This window comes from Plodia interpunctella, chromosome 7 (genome assembly GCF_027563975.2).
Source record: "Plodia interpunctella isolate USDA-ARS_2022_Savannah chromosome 7, ilPloInte3.2, whole genome shotgun sequence".
NCBI lineage: Eukaryota > Metazoa > Arthropoda > Insecta > Lepidoptera > Pyralidae > Plodia > Plodia interpunctella.
Genome location: NC_071300.1, coordinates 5312096 through 5337321, shown reverse-complemented (window position 1 = coordinate 5337321; position 25226 = coordinate 5312096). Strand labels below are relative to the sequence as shown.

The 25226-nt window shown below is 32.7% G+C and overlaps 2 protein-coding genes across 2 annotated transcripts in view; one reads left to right on the top strand and one right to left on the bottom strand.

Moving 5' to 3' along the window:
* Positions 1–25226, top strand: part of LOC128671293 (uncharacterized protein) — a 112277-nt gene that overhangs the window by 38116 nt on the left and 48935 nt on the right. The gene's annotated exons all lie outside the window — the stretch shown is intronic.
* Positions 11512–14774, bottom strand: LOC128671292 (uncharacterized). The gene is made up of 3 exons (XM_053747641.2): positions 14571–14774; positions 13333–13947; positions 11512–13085 (listed from the first exon to the last, which is right to left on the bottom strand). The coding sequence occupies exons 2-3, from the start codon at positions 13945–13947 to the stop codon at positions 12861–12863; spliced, it is 840 nt and encodes a 279-aa protein (XP_053603616.1). The 5' UTR covers positions 14571–14774; the 3' UTR covers positions 11512–12860.

Sequence of the window (25226 nt, the reverse complement as noted above, 5' to 3'; positions counted from 1 at the left end):
GCTAAGTGATTAATCAAAATGCGAAAAAATGGCATATATATCATACTATGACCTTTTGACAGACGATACGTGATTTACTGGTTTTTTTTTTTTACTAAAGGATAGATCGAACTCAAACGACGTACAATTAACTGCACTCGAATTTATTACAAATTCGTTGTTATTACCATCGAATTTAGTCCATGATTTAGGCATTGCATTCACTTGTTGGTCCAGATTAGCGACTTAAACTATCGGTCCTATTGCCTAAATGTCATGGACAATTTTTTAATTATAATCTTATTTATGCATTGATACAAATTAGGTACTTATATGTCTGTCTATTAAAAAGGTTAAAATCACGCTGTCAATGAATTTGATTAGTGGTTGACGGGTGGAGTACCCAGTGTTGAGGTCTTAATATCAAAATCCTCACAGAATTCGTTAGTGTGTATCATTCTCCACCTCCACCAGTCTTAGAAAACATTGAGACGAAATTTATTTGAGTTGAGAGGGCTAAACATAATTCTTATGACATAACTAGTTTCGTATGTCTGGAAATACAGATTTTTGTGTTGAATTTAAACTGATTGCTGCAGGAACATTCAACAAACCTACAAATATTTATTTTAAAACTCTATCTCTCTTTTATTTTCGTGTGTTCCCGGTTTCATTCTGAGCTGTGACGCCCCAAAACCCAGGTTTAGCCTAAAATAATTACCATTAAATTTGGAAGATTTGGCTATGTAATTACAACCGGCCACCTAGGCTTTATGTCCCTTAGTCGCCTCGTACAACATCGACAGGAAGATATAGAGTGGTCCAATTCTAGTGCGGTACCAATTTATGTAACATATCCCAGCGGGGCTGTTGAAAAATATAGTCGAAACATTTTTATACCACCACATGTGAATTTAAACAGTCAACCATGCATACCGTTACCTTAACCGCTATCACTATGGACTCTCACTTCAGTTTCGCCAAAGCTAACATTCGCCAGCCAATACGTGAATCGCCGTTGAAAACCCTTTGAAACCAACACAATAGGGTTTTTACAAAGTGTTTTCAAAGAATTGAAACAAAAGCCGTTTTGAAAATTTAGTGTCAACTTTCACCGGACGAAGTGTCGCTTGCATGCTTTCCGTTTTATTTTGATAAAGATCTAGAAACACAATAGTCAAACATAGTGTGTCAAATTAAGACTAATATGCTAAAAGTTTGCATTTTGATAACTATCTGACTGATTAATGACTATAATCAAGGGCATTAATGCACATTTTACTCACTATTGTTAAAAACAATTGCAATTTGAAAAAAAAAAAAAACAATCGTCATAGATTGTATGGTGATAAAACTGCAAAAAGTTTAATTGTTTTTGTTGAGTGCAGGAACTACATATATTTACCTTGAAGATAGTCCGGGTGTTAGTGCGAAATTGACTCTCTAAATTTGGTTTATTTATTTATTTATTTATTCAAACTTTGTTTACCAATATGGTACAAAGGGCGGACTTAATGCTGAAAGCATTCTCTACCAGTCAACCTTGCGGAAAAACTGAAAGATTAGTTCAGTAGAGAAGAAATATCGATCAAGTGGAAATCATACAGTAAAATGGCGTATAATCGACAATTTGTTTAAACTTTTTCATGACCATCAACTAATTAAGTGTCCTTGCTTATATTATGTGGATCAGGATTTTAAAAAATGCATATTTTCTATTCTAAAAACTATTATCTAATAACGACTTTTAGATTATTCTACCGCCAGTTTCCTCTAAATTAAATAAATAATAAATAAATATATTAGGACAAATCACACAGATTGAGCTAGCCCCAAAGTAAGTTCGAGACTTGTGTTATGGGATACTAACTCAACGATAATATATTTTATAACAAATACATATATAGATAAACATCCATACCCGGATCAATCAGAAAAAGATCATTTTCCACCTTCCACCCCACCGGGATCGAACCCAGGACCTGTCGGTTCAGTGGCAAGAACTTTACCACTGCTCCACCGAGGTCGTCAAATATGATACATAGCACTATTTACAATGGCCGGTGCCTAAATTAGAAAGATCGAAACAGGATCTTAAGGCTGAAAGTATCATGCATTGATATATCCATTGTTAAATTAGGCGAACGTAAAAAAAACAACGTTTCCCAAGAAATTGATTAGAAACTCATGATATGGTTAATAAGTATGCCAAAACCAATGTGTTGACGTAAAATAACAATAACAAACTTGACCATAAGCAATACATAGGCATATCATAGTTTCGCACGTCCCATTGCAATGCGATTGGAAAAACGAATAGCAGATATATTATCACCAAAACTATAGACAAGAAGTATTGTTTTTAGTTTGCCTAATATTACTTTAAAAATCTAAAATTGCTCTGTTGGTAAAATATTTAGATTTTACATCTCCCTCGTTAAATATTATAAAGCAATGAGTAACTAAACCCTCACGAAATAACTGGAATAAGTTATCGAAAAATTTAACAAAGTAACATCAAACGGCATTGCGGTAACAATGGGTGAGTCATAGATGTAGTCGTGTGGAAGCATTCACATGAAACGTTGACCTCAGGTAACGTCCAATTAAGTCCAAACTCGTGATTTTCGTTTGGCAGCTGACATTTAAGTTCCTCTCATTGCATCGATAGGGTCGATTAGGTAATTTCTAGATCATCGTACTTCTATTCAGCATTATTCGTGCGATTTCTTTATTCTAGCGTACTTGACAATGAAGATCGTTGTTTCAGCCAAAATAAAATCAATTTTAGTTCTTTTTTTTTTGACAGAGATATACCAAACAATTTTCAATTTTTAGATGAAAAATATGTTTTCAAAGCGAAGATAAAGAAAAACTTCAAATTTGTGTTTTGGTATGGTAAATATATTGTTTTAATAATTAATGTCATTGTCCCACATGACTGGAGACATTAACTTGCGAACGGTTTCCGCTATAATCGCAAAATTTCAACTTTCTCGTGCTTTCTCAGAATACCTGTTACGCTTTTATAGAGATCAAAAACAACAACGACTTAAACTTATTAATGAGAAAAACTGGGATTTCCTTTCGACTTCGTATGAGAACTCAGAGGCAAATCTTAAATCTTACCTTCCCAACCATATTGTATTCACAATGTTTAATAATATACATAATAGGTTTGTGAACTGAAATTTATTACACTTAAAATAGTATTTAACAACTGGATGAAGGTCTAATTTTCAGTTCCCAAACCATGACCACTTTTGTTTGAAATGTTTTGTATAATCTTTTACTTTTAATTACAGGTAAATAAATCACTTGACCACATCACCATTATAAACTTAAGTAAATAGAATAAATTCTACGCAATGATCCACAATTATTATTATTTTATTCCAAACAAAACGATTTTAATGTTAGAAAAAACTAGCGTTCTATTAAATATTAAACAAAAAACAAAGTATAATCAGGTTATTAAGCTTAAGGTGTTTTTATAAGGTTAACGTTTGTTATTCTGGCATTTGACCCCATTTGTTGGATAAATCATGAAAACGTGAGCCCCGAGGCCTTAACAAAAACATTGCAAAATAATCCATACGATTAAATAAATAAAAACTAACCTACAGCAGATAAAGCAGCATCCGTTACAAAAAGGATGCAAAATATGCATCCGCGTTGGAAACAAATGTGAAACATTAACAGCCATGTAGCTGGTAATAACGTCGTTTATTTGGATATAAAGTTTACATTGCTAGTACGCGATAGATGTCGATGCACACGTAATGCTTTGTCACGTTTTATATAAAACTGCACAGTAAAGAATAACAATAAAATAATTTGAACACTTATGGAAATATGTTCAGGTTCATAAATCGAATGCAATATCTTTGTGTACTGTCCAAGTGTGGTGCGGTGCAAAGCCGAAATAAGTTTTTATAATAACTCACGAACTGTAAACAAATGATAATAAGAAGTAAAGATTTTTTAAAAATCAGTGACATTTTACTAACATGAACTTGGAGAAAACATGATACTGAGTGTGTGACTCAGTAAAATTTACAAACTCAGAACACAAATTTACAAATTTAGAACACAAATTTACAAACTCAGAACACTTACTTTGACTGGTTTCTGTATTATTTCACGAAATTTATTTTTCATGCACCCAGTTACATTTTTAAAAACAAGGTAGGTATTACAACTTATAATTGTGCAAGGTACTATAATAATCTACTATGGAAGTTTTCTATTTAGGTATTAGATGCATTTTATCGCACCACAATGTTATCTCTATGGTCAACGGTAGAGAAGTCCACCATTTGTACATAAATTTTTATTTACCGTTACCGTGCTATAAAGTGCCGTGCTTTGAAATAAATGACTAAAAGCAATATATATATATGTATGTATATTTATTTATTTATTTATAATAAAATGCACTATAACTAGTCATTTGGAAATAAAGCCTGTATCAAAACTATCCAAATAGATGTAATGTGTACACCGTCCGTCACACTGATATTATGAATGTGAAAGCTTGATGAGAGTGAGGATGTTTGTTACTCAATTACTCTTCATCTACTGGGTTTCAATAAAATTTGGTACGCGGGAAGAATATGTTCTGTAATTGCACATAGGTGAATTTTTATCTCAGAATTCCTCGGGCACAGATAGTGTCTCAAACAAATTCACCAACAGTTAAGGTGAACCACATACTTTGACAGAATTTTAATATTTTTATTTTTTAAAACAACCCATTTGGTAGATCGAGAAAGCAGCGCATCGAAACACTTTCATGCACCGCGTGCCTGCACGTCTCGGTGGCCAGTCTTTGTTCACACCTCGAGCTATCAATTATATTCTGAATGATATTCACAGTTAAATAATTATAGTCTTTATGTGTTTTCTATTTTGTCACGTTACAAATATCAACTCAACCTTATATGGGTTCCAGTACCGTATTCCTATTAACCTATCTAACACAAATATACATTGTGTACTTCTCTGATGCTAGAACAAATTGATCCATATACAATATATCCTACTAGTGGAAGCTTTAAAAACATTTTACAAGTTTTTGGCCATTTCCGTAAAAAATACATAACACAAAGTCTTATCTTATAATATACATAAGATAAACGCAAAAGCTGTGTTTACAGGAAATACACACCCACAGACATCATACTGCGTCACAGAGGTGGGTGTGTTTTCCGCTGAGGCTACGACGAACTGACTATACTTCTTGTCATAGCGTCACTCGTAACTATAGTAACATACGAGTAAACATGCCAAAGGAAACCATTTGACCTGTAATCTAAATTATTTCATGTGACCTATTTAGAAATTGCTTTAAGGGATTACACCTTTTTTGTAATTGCCTTTAACTCCTACGACAATGAAAGATGTTATTTTAATTAAAGGAGTTCAAAACTGGTTATTAAATTACAATTATTTTTCCGTCTTGGGATTTTTTCCTAAGCGATCACGACAAAGGAAATTTGTGTAAATATTAACTACAAAAAAGGCTTTTATTTAGTATTTTAAAAAATCCTTTGGTAATTTTTCAAACTATCATATCACGAAAATTTTAGATTACAGGTCAAAGGAAGCATAACATCGTGTCTAAGATCTTAATAACGCGATGACGAGAAATCATATTATGAACATGTTCATTTACAACATTCGCTGATAAATAATCAATATTTCTTTCCACTTCCACATGGTTTCCTCGCTCTGTTTTCCTTCACCAGAAGCAAGTGGTAGTTTAATGCAAACTGCCATACATGAAACATTTTAGGCATATTGCGAGTAAAAAAACAGCAGGATAAAAAAATCTAAATATTCGTCAAGGTTCAAAAGAATGGAATTGGCGATTAAATACAAAAATAATTGTATGTAATAATTACTATGTATTAAATACCTAGGAATGAATTTAGTCATTAAAATATTTTTAACTTTAGCTTATCCATTGATAGTGACCAATTTTTTCAATGAAATCATTGATTCACTTCTGGATTGATAAGATACGAAGGTATGAATGAATGAATGAATGACAAAAAACCCAGCGTGTCTCAAGGCTCTTATTCTAGGAAAAGGCAGGAAAAAAAAAATTTTTTATTCATCACTATTTGAACTGATAGTAAGGCTTGCGTGCATTATACTGAGTGTTGTCCAATTATTTTATTTTATTTATTTCGCACTTGGCGCATTTAGATGGCGCATTGATTTTTAACCCATTTTTTATGAATAGTAATTTCTTATGAGTCATATAATAAGTTTCTTTCTTGTTATGTTTTCTTATGAATAATAAAAATTCATGACATTATAGTCTTAAAAAATATATCCAAATAAAAATAATTAAAAAGCCGCTGTGGCAGTGTAACAGAATGAGTAATGTTTGAATGAATTTCCGGATTAGTTTTTAATTTGAACTTCCGAAAATTTTATTAAGCATTAATTTTGTTTCCGTGTTACATGTCTGTAGCCGATCCTGGAAACTGGGTTTCCATCATGCTAATACACAATAATGCAACATGGAATCTGACGCCTCGTGGAGAATTGCAACTCTGTAAAACAAGCAGAACTAAGTAAAACTTATCTTTTTCGGGATTTAATACAGACAGGACAGGTGAACAGTTGTAAAAGTAGTGTAAAACTCAAAAACAACGTACCTATAGTAGTGTTCTGTGTAATGAGATCAAGAAAATAATTTTGTTCTTCTAGAGATAGAAATAGATTCTATACGTCTGGTGCGTTAAAATAAACATGTTTCTAAGATACACAGACCGATTACATATACAAGGCTAACTATTCAACCTTGAAACTGGTCTGTAAAAAATTTGCACGTCCATTGAACGCGTTATGTTATTGTTTGTGGGAGTATATGGTTCATTGTTTACGATAGACCATTTTAAAATACTCATTTATCACATATACATATAATTAAATCACCTTTGTCTAGCTAACCGATTATTTTTTAATTTATAGGAACACATATAATTGCCACAAAAAGTCACATTTGTTGTATAAGTTATTTAATTCTTTTCTTGTGTCAAAATAAATATATAATCTGTGAAAATTTCTACTATCTAACTACTCGTTGTTTACGAGATACAGTTTTGTGACAGAACATATTACTAAGACTGTCTGTCTTAGTAATATGTTCCCGTTTTACTCATTGGACACAGATATCTAAAGATGAAAATATAAAACACAAAGCCAATTAAAAAAGTAAGAGAAAAAAGTAAGAAATTGAGAAATCTAATCAAGTACCTAGACAGTGTGATAAAGGAAATATAATATGATGGATGATGAAGGCATTCACTTTTATGATTATAATTTTGTTTTTGGTAATGAATTTCAATAAACGTATGAATTTCAATGAAAGTAACTCCAAATATTTAAATTGCTCAGGTAAAATTATTTTTGTTGTCACCGACAAAAATAAACGTCTCAATTAATTTTGACACCACATGTTAAATACGTTTTATATTTTTGTCATAAAATAATAATAATAAAACTACAATATATCTAAACAAGATATGTATAATTTAGCGCCTTATATAAATCACAATTACACAACTGCATTTCCTGCTATCATCATCTAACATTTACGAAATATGAAATCGTTTTGTATGTAAATTAGATGGTATTCTTACATACAGATCATAATAGTAGTATTGTACTAGTTTCAACACAGCAAGTTTAGACCACTTTTACTCCTAGATAGACATTGTCGATTTAGTAAAAATTAAATTTTGCGTTTGGTCTACGCCTTTGCGCGTTTTTATTTCTCATCTCCGCCTGTGCCCGGAAAGATTCAGCTGTGATTTTACCGGCCGCCTATCTGACATCAACCCTCTTTGGGAATGCAATTGTTGCCTATCAGCTGCATGGATATCCCTTAATCGCCTCTTACAACGTCCACGTGAGGAATGGAGTGGTCCCATTCCAATACCAACTCCACACTGTCGCTGAACTCGGACACATGTCGACGTGATAGTTGTGTAGTTAGTATGAGTGCTTTTATTTAGCGCAATCGAAAACCAGCAATGTATACCGAACCGCCAAAGCATTCGGCGGCAGTGTGGAGCCGGCATAAAGCGAAACCACACGCCACCTGACGTAACGTATTTACGACGTCGATGTAAAAATGTAAACTATTCTTACCTCGGAAAGTTCACGGTGGTTGACTTAACAGAAATGGGTTTACTCCAGGGCATAAATTGGACATAAATCATGTCTGATTATAATATAAATGATGTCATCTGAAACATGCTAGTTTATAAGTGTGATGGATATACTTTGAGCTGTTTATGTCATTTAGCTTCATCATTTCGCACTTTAAACTGTGACTCCTGATCATTATATTTTGGATTTTCCTGTGATAAATTGATATTTTTATTATCCACGTTCTTACTTGAAATTCTTGTGGCCAACATTACATTAGAAATAATATATAATGCTACGGTATATTTAGCTAGAATCCCAAAGAAAAATCTCCTAAAATATATCTTGTAAATATGTACTTACTCAAGGATCTAATACCCTACTTACGTAATACATGTAGAATAAAAAAATGAATAGTATAAACATGCCAATAGAATATGCCAATTTACAAATTTGTTTTATATGATTTGACATTTACACTATTTAGGTTCGGTTGCACCGTCAACTTTGATGTTAACTTTAACGTGCACAGAAAAATGCAAAGTATGCCTTTTTGTCGGAACGTCAGCGGCGCGACGCCATTTAAAATCAACGTCAAATTTGACGGTGCAACTCACCCTTAGTATCATGTTGGGTCTAATGTGCTGAAGAATCAAAGTGCAAAGAACTTATCCCAAGGTTGTATTAGTCAGACGAACTACGATTATATTATCATCACAGTAATGAAGTACTTCTAAATCCTCTTATTTCTGTAATATAGTTTTATGTCAAATAGGTATCATAAAATCTGTATTGGTGTTAATTATACGCATTAAAATCACAGAACACAACAGAGACAAAGTGAGATATTTCCACATAGTGCAATTAGGTGAATTTGATACTTGTGTAAATAAATACACAGATATTAAGTACACCACGGATACACTCATAAATATAAACATCTGCCAATATTAATTACTACGAAACCTCAAACTATTCAAATATTAAATGTATCTACATTAGTACTAATGTATAATGTACAAAAATAGATTCAAGGAAATACATTTTTTTCAATAAGTCGGCCGTTCAAGAGTAACGAATATAACTCTTCATTAAAGTAAATGTTTCGCTACGACCTTGTGTGTTATTTATTGTAAAGTAATATTTAAAAATCATTGATCGCCAGTAACAATATATATGATTGAGTTTTCAAACTATGATTGATAAAAGATAGAGGTACTAAAAGATATGTTTACCTTGAACCCTACGTTAAAAGGTTTTAGTTAAAGTATTTGATGAAAGATTTTACTCAGTTCCGCAAATGAACGTAGTTTGCGAAAATACTATGTAACAAAACATATTGGTTAAAATTATGATTGGTTAAAATTAATGATATAATACTTGAAATAATAATACATAAAGTTTACAAATGTGGTCTATATTTCAGTAAGCTTAATTTAGGTAAAGACAGTATTAATATCATTCGTCATAAATAAAAAAGTTAAAGCACACTTTAACTTCAATTACAATCGCGACATTTCACACAACTAAACCGTTTTATTTTATTTTTAACTATCCAACTATGGTTTATGTTTGTGTTTCTTCGAAACGTTCCGAAGATTAAACACAATCTCGGATGCTATTTACTTGTCACATATAAATATCAATTCTATTACGCTGTCTAGACTAGATAGTTATTTGATGCTTAGCAAGTCATGCGAGATCGAAAAATGTGTGGGGAAATATTCCGCATGCCCTATATCTAACAGAATTTCCATGCTCTAAATTTTATTCAACATATGTAATATAATTAATGTATGCTCGAATTTAGAATGATGTACTTTTAAGACTCATTTGCTATTAAATTTAAAATTACCTTTGATTTGACATAGGTAATTAAATTTTGCATAATATTTTAAGCATATATATATTTAGTGTGATGATTATTTGGTATAATTTCACTTATATCTCCCATCAACGGTAGAGTATTTTTGTCGCTAGCATCAGCTACAGATTCATACCATCTATATTCATACGCGTAATGTTCATGATATTACGAGTATGAACATAGATGATTTATTTTTCTTTTCGAGTCGAAATAGCAGACAAATTTAATTTAGTCCAGTACGAAGCGGTACGTCTAGTAGTTTAGCAAAGTTTAAAAAAAATGAACGTAAACCCATCTCTTGCATGGAAATAAGCCCCACTGTTATGTTGTTACCTCTTTACAAGTATAATGTGCGTACATTTGCGTCTGGCGCACTTAGTCACGGCCGTTATCTTTGTAGGGCAAACACACTGGTTTCCATCGTGTTGAAGTAGCGCATATTACCTAACAGATAATAATAATTTTGGTTCAAATTTTTGCCATGTCGACTTTTGCTATATGTTAGAGAAAAAAAAAGCATTTCAATGTGTATACGTATGAATACAAATGTTTATATCTACTAGTGAATAAAGCGTAGGAAGACTTATTCTTTTCAATATATTTCTGCCTACTAATAACAGTAATTATTTTGTTGGACACAAATAGCCCTATTACCACTGAAGTATGCATAATTACAAGCCAAGTGATTGTGCCCATTATATGACACGGAACGACAGGGTGCACAATTTCCGCTATAAATGTATCAAAACTACTTGAGCGCGACACGAAAATAAGTCCTATGGCAATATGGGAAACTATCAGTAACAGATAGACCAAGTTGTTGTTTTCATTGATACTAGCGCCACTTCTGCGGGACTTCTATCGAATGAATGGAATGACCGCGGAAATGGAAATGTCACCCATGGGTTTATACGTTTAAGGTCAAAGTACTTTACCATTAGTACAGCAAATAGTAGGCTTTACATAATACTTTTTATAATATCTGTCCAATAGTCGTGTGCAAACAAACAAAAAAATATATATAATATTTATGAGACTAAAAAGTTGTAACTAGAAAATTAGATATTAATTGAAAGAACTTACCGCAGGTAATTTGGGTGAGGAAGAACTAATACCGATGTACCGCTGCTATTAATTTGGCCTTCCAAGAAACTTCAAATACTCTGAATCTAAATTAATTTTCATGTTTACATGTGAAGTGAAGTTGGGTTTTTAGATAGTCGGTGGATCGTTCTACTAAATATGTAGTAAGTCAGGAGATTTAAAATGTGTAATAATGTTTATATCACCAGGGATATGATATAGGTATATGATATCCCTGGTGAATTCTTGTAAACTAAAACATTTTATGTAAAAAAATACTTCAGTAAAATACTCGATTTATGCAATAAAAACAATAAATATTGTTAGTAAACGAGTAGTCATCGCAGAACATTGTCAAATAGTACTCACTAAATAAGGACGAAGAGTAAAAGAATTGGTTAAAAATAAAAATGTCTAATGTCGTGTTACGTTTAATTAATTAGTCATTAATCTACGTACAGATAGGGACTAGGAACACTTATATTTAATAGGAATAACTGCCAATCGAACACAAACACAATATGATTACAAGATGTACAGTCACGTGCATTATTATGTATACATATCGAACCTTAATTCAACGTGACAAAGTCTAAAGTTGAATGCAGTTGTATACTTATATTTATGCACGTGACTGCACTCATGCTTACAACTAAGGTTGCAGTTTCTTTCAAATTATTCTTACAGCTATTGCAAAAGTTGGGACTAAACTAACAACATTTAGATTTATATCTATGTACGTTGTTTGATAAAGTTCCAGAAATGTTTATTAAACAAGATTGCAGAGAACGACTATATTAACGCGAAAATATAACAAAAATATGGTAATGATATTACCAAAATTAAGCTTCAACCAATTGTAATTATAACTAAAAAGATTGTGTTAAAATGGCTTTCGAATATCACCTTTTAATATAACTATGTACCACCATACTATCTACACGTACCAGGTACAGAAGTAAAATTATTACATTTTAGAAAATAAGCCAAATAATATGAGTAAGCCAGTAACAACTGTCCATATGACGTAAACTCGTTGTTCTGGCTAGGCAAAATATTTAGAAGTATATGACTTATCAAGAATAAAGGCACAAGCAATACAATTATGGCATCAATATTTGTATTAGAATAACACATTACAAAATCAACTTTATATATAAAATGCGCACATAAAGTACTGTCAACAAAAATATCAATTCTCCTTTAGTTTTATATAGACACAGTTAGTTTAACAATATTATTAAACAGTGTAAAATTATAAATAATTTGACCATGTCCGCAATGGATTTAATACAACTAAGGTTACCTCAGGTAGTTGACCCCAAGATAATAAAGTACAGCACGGCATAAATGAGGCAACCTTCACGATGACACATTCATCATAGACTACAGTGACGTAACATTTGCCATCAAAAGAATTTCTCCAATGGAGGAAGCTGACTTCAAAGTGAAATCCACAGCATTAACAAGATTTTCCGTGGGAAAGTTCAGAAATCTAGGTCCCTTAAACAACTCTGACAATGAAGCGCCCATCTTTCACTTCGTATCGATATTATCAATTAATAAAATAGAAATGTACTTTAAGAATCACATATCGATTTACACGAATCTAAATTCATACCAAGGGTATTTAACCGTCGATATGAATTTCTTGCAATTTCATTACAATCTAGGCAACAAATAATCGAGACGAAAAACAAAGTACAGCCGCTAGAATACTGATAATGACTACATGGGAGTGTAGTGCCACCCCATTATTAGTTCAAAATGTGGGAGCATACGCCGATTTAAAGGAATCAATAGCTGCATTGATAGAATCAGATGTACAGGCGTTTCCTTTTGCGTACGTCATTCCACACCCAAACTTGGTGAAACACGCTTTTTGTTGTTGACCGCTGCAGCAAGAGAGGATAGCGACATTGCACATATTAGCTGCTTTTATAGATGGTAGCGCAGGCACAGAAGAAGCTTGAGTACTTAAGTCTCGCTGGAAGAAACAAAACAAAATATAAGTAAATTATAACAAATTATCAATTAGTTATCAAGAGACTGATCTAGAGAAATGAGGATTTCCAATTTTATTTTATTGAATAATAAATTGCCAGGCAGCTTTTTGCAGCTGATGCGTTTATATCAGGCAATGCTGAAAGTTCTATTTTCAATTTATTTCGTAAAGACACTTCACTGATTTTATTCAATTAAATAAATACAATAACTATAATAATTGTACTTACAGCTCCTTGTGTAGATCCGTGATCGACTTTAGGTGGAGGTCTCTGCATTGGGTATTTTGGTTTTATAGGATCGAAAGAAATCGGCCTTGATCCATCTCCACTGTCTTCGTAATCATCATCATCATTCGATTCCACTAGTCCCCAATTCTGATTACTGTCTTCTAACGTTGGTCGAAGTCTTTTGTCTACATTAGGGTTCTTTGACGCATTTGTGGGAGCTGCGCACGTGCATACTTGAGGAACTGGGTACGGGACTGGATATGGTACATAAATTGGCTGAGGAGGTGGGGGAGGAGGTCGCTTAATGTAACTTGAAATTTCATCTAACAATCTGAGGATTTGTGGCAGTAGATCTTGATTATTACGATCGTATTCACGTCTGTCGGGGTAATAAGGTAAGGGAAAAGGTGGAGGTGGTGAATAGTCATATCCGTAGTTAGATTGCCAACGTTTCCTGCGATGATGCCTCATTTGGTTAGCAGCAAATTCACGCGCTTTTTTAATGTGTTCCGTTTCATCTGATGAGTCTTCTGTGCTTTCTTTCGCATTGTAGTGTCTACTACTAACTACGGTGAGGCACAACAGCAATCCGATAAATGCAATAAAACACTTCATCTGAAAAAAAGAAATATTTGTAATGAATACTTATTACAAATAAGTTTGCAAAAAAATTACCAGGACTTCATCTTAAAACAAGAGAATAAATCAAAATAAGGATGATCTATTTTTTTAGGAATATTCTCGTCACGATTGACGCGAATCAATAAACCTAATAAACATGGCCTGCTAAGTGATATTAAAATAAATTATAAGAATTCTACAAGTTTTTCCTTCGTATTTGTCATTGACTAGCTTGGTGTTGTGTAGAATATAAATTAATGTGTTTATTCATTTTCATAAGGCATATTCAATATAGACATTGAGCATCCTAAATGCATTAATGCCGGTAAATCAAGTGAACTGGTCTTGTCCAGCCATATATTCGTTTATGTTGCAGTCACAAAAAACAATATTAATAATCTGATAACTAGTTTCTTCGTGATTGGTTCTTTAATTAAGTAGAAGCTGTATAGCAAACTTCCTGTTTGAAAACAACAACAAAAACAAGAAAACGCTTTATCTCGTACGAATTTCTCCTCGATTTCACTTATCGCGTTCATCTTTATATATAAAAACACATTTTTTGCTACACTCCCTGTCGATCCGGCACAAAACACAATAAAAATACCATAACACACCTTGAACTATTTCGATGATATCAGACAAATAAAAACTTTCTGTTTCGTCACAGTTCGTTCACTAATTAAATAAACAGGTTTGATAATGTTATCATAGTCGATAATCGTATGTGAATCGCGCGTGGTCTACTCGACGACGTAAAGTCGACTGGCTGGAAGTCTTCCAATACGAGTTATTGGGCACGCGGCCGTGGCAATGAATGCGCGGGAGTCGCTGGCGCGTATAATATATACCGACAAGCTGCATTTACGCAGGTGACACTATATCGTCAGCTTTGGTGTGGCTTTGGTATTTTACTATTTTCAATTTTAATGATTTGTTTACCTTAAATTATGGTGTTTCCACGATGACAATTAGTAATGATTGAATTTTTTTTTGTGACGATTGCATATACGTACTTAATTTAATAATAAAAGTTACAATGCCGTATGTAGGCCAGAATACAGTTAAACTAATAACAAAGTTATGATATAAATAGTAGGTACTCAAACTTTTGATAAAAAAATTCAAAAAGCAAATTCGGCAAATTCTGGCCTTTTAATGTTACTAGTGGCCAGAATTTGCTCATTACTTCCGGATTTAAATTAGGAATATTCAGTTTCATGTTCAGACAGTCATTTTTGATCTAATCTGTCTCGACCCACATGACTGGGGCTCTCGTTCATGTAATAATCTTGATATGACTCATTTCAATAAACGATGTGTGTGTGTGACGTAGCAAATACGCAGAATGACATCATAAGCCTAAGCCGGTGATTGTAAATGGACGGAGTTAAAAAAAAAATAAAAAAAGAAACACCTACTTGCAATGAGTCGTTCTTTAGTGTTTGAAGTTCAAATACTGGTTTACAAAAAAGTCATCGTCATCGGGAAATTGATTTTAAAAAAACAATATTATACTCATCGACAACTGAATTTAAACTTTATTAAATTCAAACAAATCAACATCTTTTGAAATATTTTGTAAGCTTAGTTATCCACGCTCAATACCTATGTAACAGATACACACTATACACAGCCACTAAACAAAACCTACCTATCGTACTTTCGGGTACTGAACCAATAGAGAGGCGATTCTCAGTTCCGCATGTTGAAGCAGACCTTGTAGAGTTTACTGCCACAACATAGTAACTAATATTTGTTTTAAGCAGCTATGTTTAAATAATCGTTCAAATATAGCACAACACTACAATCCATATTACCAGAAATTATATTATTATGCCGCCAATATTTATTGTGCGTAGTTAGATTTTTAGTTTAGATTTTATACCAATACTAGGTGATGTACCTACTACCTACTCTTTCTACCACATTGTGTTCTACTATACGTACGTAGTATGTACATAGTGATAGTATGATTAACGTTTATTATTTCGTATGAAATGAAAATGTTCATGACTGCTTTAAAGGATTTTTTTGTATATAATTACTTTTGAAAGCTAAATTAGGTATCTAAATATATTTTGCTAATGACTTGTTAGATAATAATTATGGACAGCTTACAGTAATTGTATTAATTACTAAATTTAACCAAGCGACTAATCATGTCAACCCAATTCACAGATTTACATCAGAATTGAATTATGCGCAAATCAATGTAACATGAACTATTCATATAATAGATATTTCATACATAATCTTAAATCATAAAAAAGAAATACTTATTTTTTATATTTCTATAACAAAACGGTGATGACGTATCTACCCCATACTATCTTCACCTACACTTTAGCAACAAAACTTATAAAAGCTTATATTATAATAATTTTATCCAAAAATATTTAAATCTATGCAGATGCAGATTACATACATAATATACATGATGCTGAATCCAGGTTAGTTATTATCGGTCCGCTGGGTCCAATGGCAATTTGATGACGCATTCAGACTTCAGATTTCCATATGCTGTCATCGATTGGCCTACTATGCATATGCAACAACCATTAATATATGTACCTATAGCTGCATTGTCATTTCCTAGATATGGAAATCTGTTTTCCTATAAGCGTAATACTCAGCTTTAAAGCATGCCATACTTTAGCTAATCTTATATTTAGTTCACAGAATAGTGTAGTTGACAAATTTTTGTTTTGATGACTATTCGAAAAAACTTATATTAATAGAAACACCAGTTTAAAAAATTACTGTGATAATAACAATGCTATCAAAGATATACATTTTCGAACTCGTCCAAACGCTCCATATTAAATGACACGAACAAATGACGTCACAACTTGCTAAAATTTTCGCAAAGAAAGATATGTTTGTTCGACAGCTACATTAAATATTATATTACATAAATTTTACATTACAACAAAATCACAATCGAGTAAATTCTATGAAACGCATCGATCGAAAATTTTTGACTGTATATACGTACCTACCTACCTATTTAGATTTTCATGTTTGTTAAAAAAGAATAATAAACACATATTTTATTATGAACATTTGATAAAGTATCAAATGAAATTAAGACATTTAAAGTAACCTATTGGACAAAATGTAAAAATACTAGTATTACCTTAGTAGTCTCACTTGACATTTATCATGTGAATATTAAATCGCTATCCTCTTAGCCTCTGTGTATCTCAGACGGCATAACTCAAAATGTTAGCTGGTACCTACTACATACTGACATTATTGTATTTATATCTATGAGCAGATACAATATTTAAAAAAATATATTGTTGTCAGAGGCACAGATTAGACAATACTCCTGTCAGAGACATCTTATCACATTCAATATGTGACAAGAAAATCATGTCCGTGAAGTAGTTCCCTCTTCGGAAGGCGTTCTTGGGTGCACCCCATATCTGTCAAATGAATAATAATATAGGTATTTATTAATAATAATAATAATCCCCGTAAATACTTGCATGATATGCACATATAATGCAAATATTCAGTTAATTTATATGAGACCTCCTAATCTATACTATTATTATAAGAGATAAGCGTTTGTGAGTTCGTATGTTTGAGGCGGATAATCTCCAAAACTACAGAACGGTTTTCAAAAGTTCTTTTACCGTTAGAAAAGTACATTATCCAAGATTGCTAAAGGCTATATTTCATTTCAAAATTCCCCTGGGGGCGAAGCCCCGGATAACATCTAGTAGATAAGTAATAATCACAATAATCTACTAGTAATATTATGGCCTCATTATAATGTATGCATAAAACTTGAAAGCTTCAGTCACAGGGTACAAGGTGTAGGCTATTGAATAGTAAAATGTAATCAATTTGTCACATCCAGCAGCGTAATGTTCTTCCTGGGAACAAAGGCAAGTGTAAATTGATTTAATTTAAATACAGTAAGCAAGAACTTAATGTTAAATTACGTTCCTTGGCACCATTGACACATTCTTGTGTGTGGGAGCGGCAAGCAACGGAGGGCTCGTGCTGTGCATAATTGCAATGATATCAGACTTACAAGTCACATACCTATGGTAAAGAACACTTATTAATTTTTACAGTTGTTTAAAGTTAGAATCACTTATAATTTACCGTACGTATGATTATTTACGCGTCAACAAAAGGGTTTTTTAACATATTTATATTATTTATTTGACATTTTACCCTGTTTGAAAACTTTTCTTTCTCCTGATGGACTAATATCGTTTTAAAAATAATCGTTGTAAATTATAACTTAAGTACATTAGTTTTGGCGGAACCTAAAAAAAATATAGCAGTAACCCTACTAACACTACTGGACCGATTGTTATGAAACTAGGGTAGAACATAACCTGGATTAACACTTAGGGTACTTTTTATCCCGAAATTCCCACGGGAGCGAAACCCTGGGGCGCACCTAGTTATTTTGTAATTACGAGAAATACATATACAAATCAATGTTTAAATTCATTTGTAAAATATTACTATTTCTCTCTTATTTTAACTGTCTATGGTTTTGCAGCGATATCTGTAGCTGGAGCTTCCAGTTTGAGAAGCCGTTAGTCTTGTGGTGAACCGCAGTGGCTCCCTCTAAAAGTATTCCCTTGTAACCTCATACTCTGCACTACTTTGTCTCTCATTTACTTTGTAAAGCGCTTTTTAGTTGATACGAAAAGTTTGTCGCTTTAAGTACTTAATGGTTAGAATTTTGCATATTATTTTCGATTTATAGAAAGAGTTATGTTTTAATTATGGAATCTCTTATTACTGGGATTTTTTATTTAAATCTAATATGTAATACTACTATGTAAAAAAAATCACCCTGGTTGTCAGATTCGTTCACTAGTGTACTAGTGTGTATGTGACTACTTGACACGATTACGGCTGGTAGTCATAAAAGTCATATCAAACGCCTTTAGGTGACTTAATAATATTGACATCAGTATTAGCATGAAAGAACTAGAAGCTTACAATGACATAAATTTGAATAAAAAAAATAAGTTATTGATACCTCTTGCTAAAGCATTTCATTTAAAAATAGAGATTATTCGCGAGTTGGTCCGCGAATTCGATAGGAAATCGTTGCCAAGACAGAAATAACGTCTAGAATTCTGTATAGTTACGAGATGACTTGCAGTTACTCATTAATCAAATTGTGTTAAGTATAAAATAAATTTAGAATTTATATGAACTACTAAGTGCGCCCCGGAGCTTCGCTCCCGTGGGTATTTAACCATATAAAAATGTTATATGTGTTATCACAAACTTTCGCATTTATAACATTAATAGGACAATAACTCTTACTCTTTCCCCCCACCTTACAATGAAGTTTACCGAACATTAAAAATAAGCTAAAAAAAAAAAAAACAAATTGCTCTAAAACATTGCAAAAAACAAATCAAGGCCGTTGCCCCGCAGCAGCATGCCCAAAATCTCTTGTATCTAAAAATCTTTTATGAAAAGGATTATACATAACTAATTAGGTAATTAGTTCCAATAATCCTTGGTTATTGAAAATCTACGCATCAATCAGTATTCAATAATTGCTCATGTATAAACAAATCCGAGTAGCTTGATGAACAGATAAACAGTTTGCCAGCTCTCAAAAGCCTGTCAGACATACTTCATGAGAATTGTTTAAACAACTGGGTTTGAGGTATATACTGTACTAGCTTTTGCCCACAACTTCGTATGTGAGCAAAAATCCGTTTCCCGTGGGAATTTCAGAAAATCCCTCCTTCGTCCTTACACTGTCCTAGGAACCTACACACCAAATTTCAGTTTTCTACGCCCAGTAGTTTCGAATGTGCGTTGTCTGTCAGTCAGTCACTCGGTAACGTAAGAGTTTTTTATATATAGATTGTACCTAGTACTAGTGATCTAAAATAGTATCAAATTTAATTTTCCGACTTCTACGGACATTTTCATATATTTGTCACTTTGTTACTGAACAATAAAATACATAAGTAATGTATTACATATATCAACTTATGTCACATAAAACTAAATTGGGTTAGCCTACCTACATATATATATTAGGTGCACCTATTTTTCTAGGTTACTGTATCCCACCCTACGCCATAACCACAATGAATATAATTCTAGTGCAATTTTAATTTAAAATTAACTTGTACTCTTGTACAGTCGACAGCGCTTCGACCTACCCAAATTCATTGAAAATTGGCCGTTATTACAAGCGTCATAGAGGTCAATGAAGAGTAACTTGACATGCGGTTGACTGCACATTAAAAATCTTCCTTGTGCATTGTCATCTAAATATGTTTGTTGCCGCTGCAATTAAGACGTCGCATTGTCAGTATAAGAAGATATAAATAAGTGATGCTTCGAATTCTAAAGAATCGCCCGCTTATTTTCTGCCAAGCATTGTTCACTTGTTACACAGAATAAGGAAAAATAGGTCCTAATGCAATTCAGCGCACGGAAATGGTTTGGATATCATTTTTAAATCCATCAAAGTCGAATAAATTTTTTTTCAAATAAAAGAAAAAACTATGGTTAGAAAAGAAAAAATATCTCTCGATTCTCTCGGAGTCTGTAAAATACCTATGTTTGAAGTTAACACAATAATTTATATTTTAATTTTAGTCACAAGGAGATACTGATTTCAGTGTAATTTTAGTCACAGGGAGTTTTAAAATGTCGAATTTTGTTTATTTTAATGACCCGATTAGAGCAGATCAGATTTTTCTACGTAAAATTTCAATTATAATATTCCCGAATGAATTGCCTTAACATCAAAGGAACTGGGAAGCTAAATGCCTAAAATCCATAATCCTTAAAAGCTTCATAATTTAAATGATTTTTTTCTAAAATTTTGAGAAAATAATGAGATGTGAAATATCTTGGCACAAACGAGAATCGAACCGACGCCCCTGCCTAACCGCGACTGTCCTCTTGACCGCTGAGCTATAACCACCGATACCAGTGTTCGGCCGAATTAATATTCTAAAACTACATTATAAGTTTCGTCTAACACGTGTTCCAAGCTGACCCAATAAACAAAATACATCGAACGGATTTCAACTAACAAGAATGTATGGGTCGCTACATGGTCGCTACTATATTCTAATTTATGCCGGGTCATGTGGCAGTTCTTTTGGGTATCGATCTTTTAGGGCGCGTCCGTCAAAACTATATTTGCGAATAAATAGTGCTTTTAAAGGTCGGCCCATATCGGGGAGTAGGAGGCGTTTCCTTTGCTGAACTGTGTTTGCGAAAGGTTTTGTTTACAGAGCCGATAAAAATGTACAGATAGATAAATAATAAATACCTTATATGACTAAAAATGATAAAAAAAGAAATCCGGAGATTCCTAAAAATTTCAGTCAAGATTCAGATCAATTATTATTCAAATACTATTGATTCAAATATTTTTTTAATTGTTTAACACTAAGTTAAACAATTAAAAAATATTTGAATCAATTATTTTTTTCTTGCTCCAAAAAATAAGAATAGAAATGGTGCAAAAGTGCCTGTTCATGTCCTTGTTTTTGAATTTGATCTTATAATTCCTACCTATATTTTAAAGTTTTCGCTATAATAAGATTACAGTTTTATCTAAGTACATAATTACAATTAAAGTAAAATAATGCAAATGGTAGACCGCCGGAATATCGGCAATGTTTTGTACGTTTTCTACTAGACAGATGGAATTGCTAGAGTAAAACCTGGACACAAAAAATATATGTTAAGAGTTCCCCGGAACAAAGCGCTGTGGCGCACTTAACTTATAAACACAAATAGCATCAGCATTAATAAAAAAATCTGTCGAGAATTGATAACGATCCTCAGTCACGCATTCGTGATATGATAATCCTAATTCATATTTATTTATTGCAAACTTCACTGATCGATTTTGCTCAGTGGGCCGGGGCGCGCGGCGGTGCTCATGACAAGTCACGGAGATTTATTTATTTAAAGTTCATTGCATTATAAAATATTATTGATGAGACAATATTAACTGAATTCTAAACAATTGTTTGCAAGTTTACCTTTGATATACGGTTTTAGATTATTAGGTTTAGATACAAGATAGAAGATAGATGCATGCTTTGTTAAAATGTACATGCTATGCTGCGCAGGTTTGTGCGTCTAATAAGTAGTCTACTGTAGTAGTTCTACAAAACATTAAACAATCTATATAATAGGAATAAAACATTGAACAACCTAAAAGTACATACGTGTTCCCGAAATGATGCAAAAATCATAACAGTGCTTCATCAGAGTTTTCGTTTTTAATGTACATTAATTGCACGCGCTAAAATTAATCCCATTCAATCGTCAATATTCCTTCTACATATTAATATTCTCATAAATTATTGGTAATCTATACTATTATTATAAAGAGGTAAACTTTTGTGAGTTTGTATGTTTGAGACAGGTGATCTCCGAAACTACCAAGTCGATTTCAAAAATTCTGTCGCCATTATAAAGACACATTATCCAAGAGAGCTAAAGGCTATATTTATCTTAAAATTCCCACGGAAGCGAAGCCCCGCGCAACATCTAGTTATATATAAAGTTATTTTCAAATATAGTTAAAATATTTTCACATTGTCCCATGACATTTGAATCCAAATAATTATAATTCTTGACTTGGCGCTTCAAATATAATGCTTTATTAGATTTATACATGATATCATAATGAGTGAGCTCACAATTCGTATTAATCTAAGCAGACTTTGTATTCGTGAGCTAAGGGTCGCCTGATGAGATAGGGTCAAATTATGACTAATTCATTATGATCATTGTATAAAATAACGATTATATGTATATATACAAGCCCACCGCACAACTAAACGAAGCCTACCAGTTTCGCATCTCTTGGCTCTGTCTACCCCGTCAGGGAGATACGTGATACTGTATCTGTATACTCATTTTAAGCCAACCGAGATATGTTACAGAAGAAGACATAGAAATATAAAATAATTTGTATAAAAAATGGACATATTATTATAATAGCAAAATAATAAATTTACCTTAACCTAAATAACTTGATGAAGAGCAGGCGCACGCTCTGAATGGAAAACAGATGCCTGCTTGTACTGAAGCAATAAATTAAAAACAAAGTGTTAGATTGTTTGAATTAGTCCGCCATATTTCATGGCGCGCCGTAGATTTTTGTTATAAAATATAGAAAAATAGTAAATAGCTCCGAATCAGCTATGGTTTATTGATTTTTCTTCATAGTCTTATTCCTTATGGCTGAGGATCATGGTTATTACGTGGAATGAAACACACACAGCAACTTTCTTAAAAAAAAAAAACAAACAATTCCCCTGAATGTATTTCATTTGTAATTTATACATGTACTACGGTGAAAGACAAGCCATGGCGCGTTTGAATTTCTAATATCGCCATCTATGATTTGGACAAAAAAAAACAATAAGATTTATTGTTATTTATAGTTTATAAAATAGTTTTACAAAATAACAATAAATATTTTTAACACCGTGATTATATCAAACAACTTTACACAATAAAAGAAAATTCCCTTGTCGCGTTTATCTATATGTATGGACGTAATAAACTCAAAAACTACCAGACAGATTTTTGTACGGATTCCATCAATAGATTGTGTAATTCGAGTGGAAGGTTTAGGTGCATAATTTATCATGGTTTTACGCGAGAGAAGCCGGGACGGGCCGCTAGTAATATTATACGCATTCGAAAATTCCTAAGTAAATTCGTTATCTCTTCAGGCCCAATCTAACATACAATGTTTGCAAAACTTGCATACAAATAGATTAAGTACGTAAAAGGACATATTATATTTTAAGTGTGAAAATTACGTGGACGAAGCCGCGGATAGGAGCGAGTAGGCACAGAATTACTGAGCGAGTATGTAATAAAATGCTAATAAGTCGCTTGGGCAACGTTCGATGCCACATGATGGCATATCCTACATCGAATACAACCGAATGTAAATCGTCAATGAAAATAAATAACGACCTTAAATAGCTACTAAGATCATAATAAAATATACCAAAATCAAAATATATTTTCACGGGCTAGGATTGGTCGAATTATTTAATTGGCTGAAATATCAGATTGATTTTAGGTGCTATGGTTGGTCGTAATAATATATTGGCTGAAATAGCGTATTGATTTGGCGCGTTATGATTGGCCGAGGTATTTTATTTTATTAGCTGAAATAGCGGACGGATTTAGCGCGCTATGATTCGCCGAAATATTTTATTTACTAAAACAGTAAATGGATTTAGCTCGCTGTAATTGTACTCAATATCTTATTGGATGAAATACTTAGCGGCCTTATATAGCTACTTATTATTGGCCGAGATATTTTATTTACGAAAATAACGGTTGTATTTATCGCTCTATAGTTTGGCCGCAATATTTTAGTAGCTAAAAAGAGATACCCAATGATTGGCCGAGACTTTCATAGGTTGAAATGGCGGACTGGTATGGCGCGTTATGATTGGCCGGAATATTTTAAAGCCTATCATTTCTGCAGATTTGTTACTAGCTTTTGCCCGCACCTTCGCCCGCGTTTATTTCGTTAGTCCGTTCATATATTTTTATTGTCAATATCTCGGGTTCTAAGCAACGTATCGTATCGAAACCTATAATATTTACCAGATTTTAAGTAGACCATCCGTTGTACAACTGTAAAAACTGCTACCATTTCCATCCAGTAGTTTTTGCGTGATGCGTGAACAAAAATACAGACAAAATTTAAAAAAAATATTTGGTCCCATTAACTAGTCGATAGATAAAAGAAAAATTAGTCCCATAAAGTCCTACCAAAATTATTTTTCTTTAATATCTCCTGTGTACAGACATATGCTGTCTCTTACTTACAGTTTTATTATATTTATAGATAGATAAGAGCTGTGGTAAACATTTTATACCGTACTTGTTGACTTTCAAAAATTTTCAAATCGATATCCTGAAATCAACAACAAATGAATATTCATTTGCCTATATAATATAATTTATTTCATAGCACAGTTTCGATAAAATCCCACCGAGCGAGATACCACACAAATCAGGACATATCTCGTTGCGTGCGCCGCAGCGCCTCGGAAATGCAATGTTGCATTTTACCGAGTTCAACATGACATGACAAATGCATATAAAGCTTTTAACGTTTTAGTGGTTTATCGTATGAAACTGTACTGTTAGTATTTATGACCCATCCTGTCACCATAACGTTGTCAGGATATAGGTGCCTATTTTAATAATATAAAATATATACTAATAATCTTATGACACCCATTCTA

Coding starts and splice junctions, on each gene's coding strand:
- LOC128671292 (XM_053747641.2), bottom strand. CDS start 13,947: ATGAAGTGTTTTATTGCATTTATCGGATTGCTGTTGTGCCTCACCGTA. Junction 13,086..13,332: donor ACGGATCTACACAAGGAGCT/GTAAGTACAATT, acceptor TGTTTCTTCCAG/CGAGACTTAAGTACTCAAGC.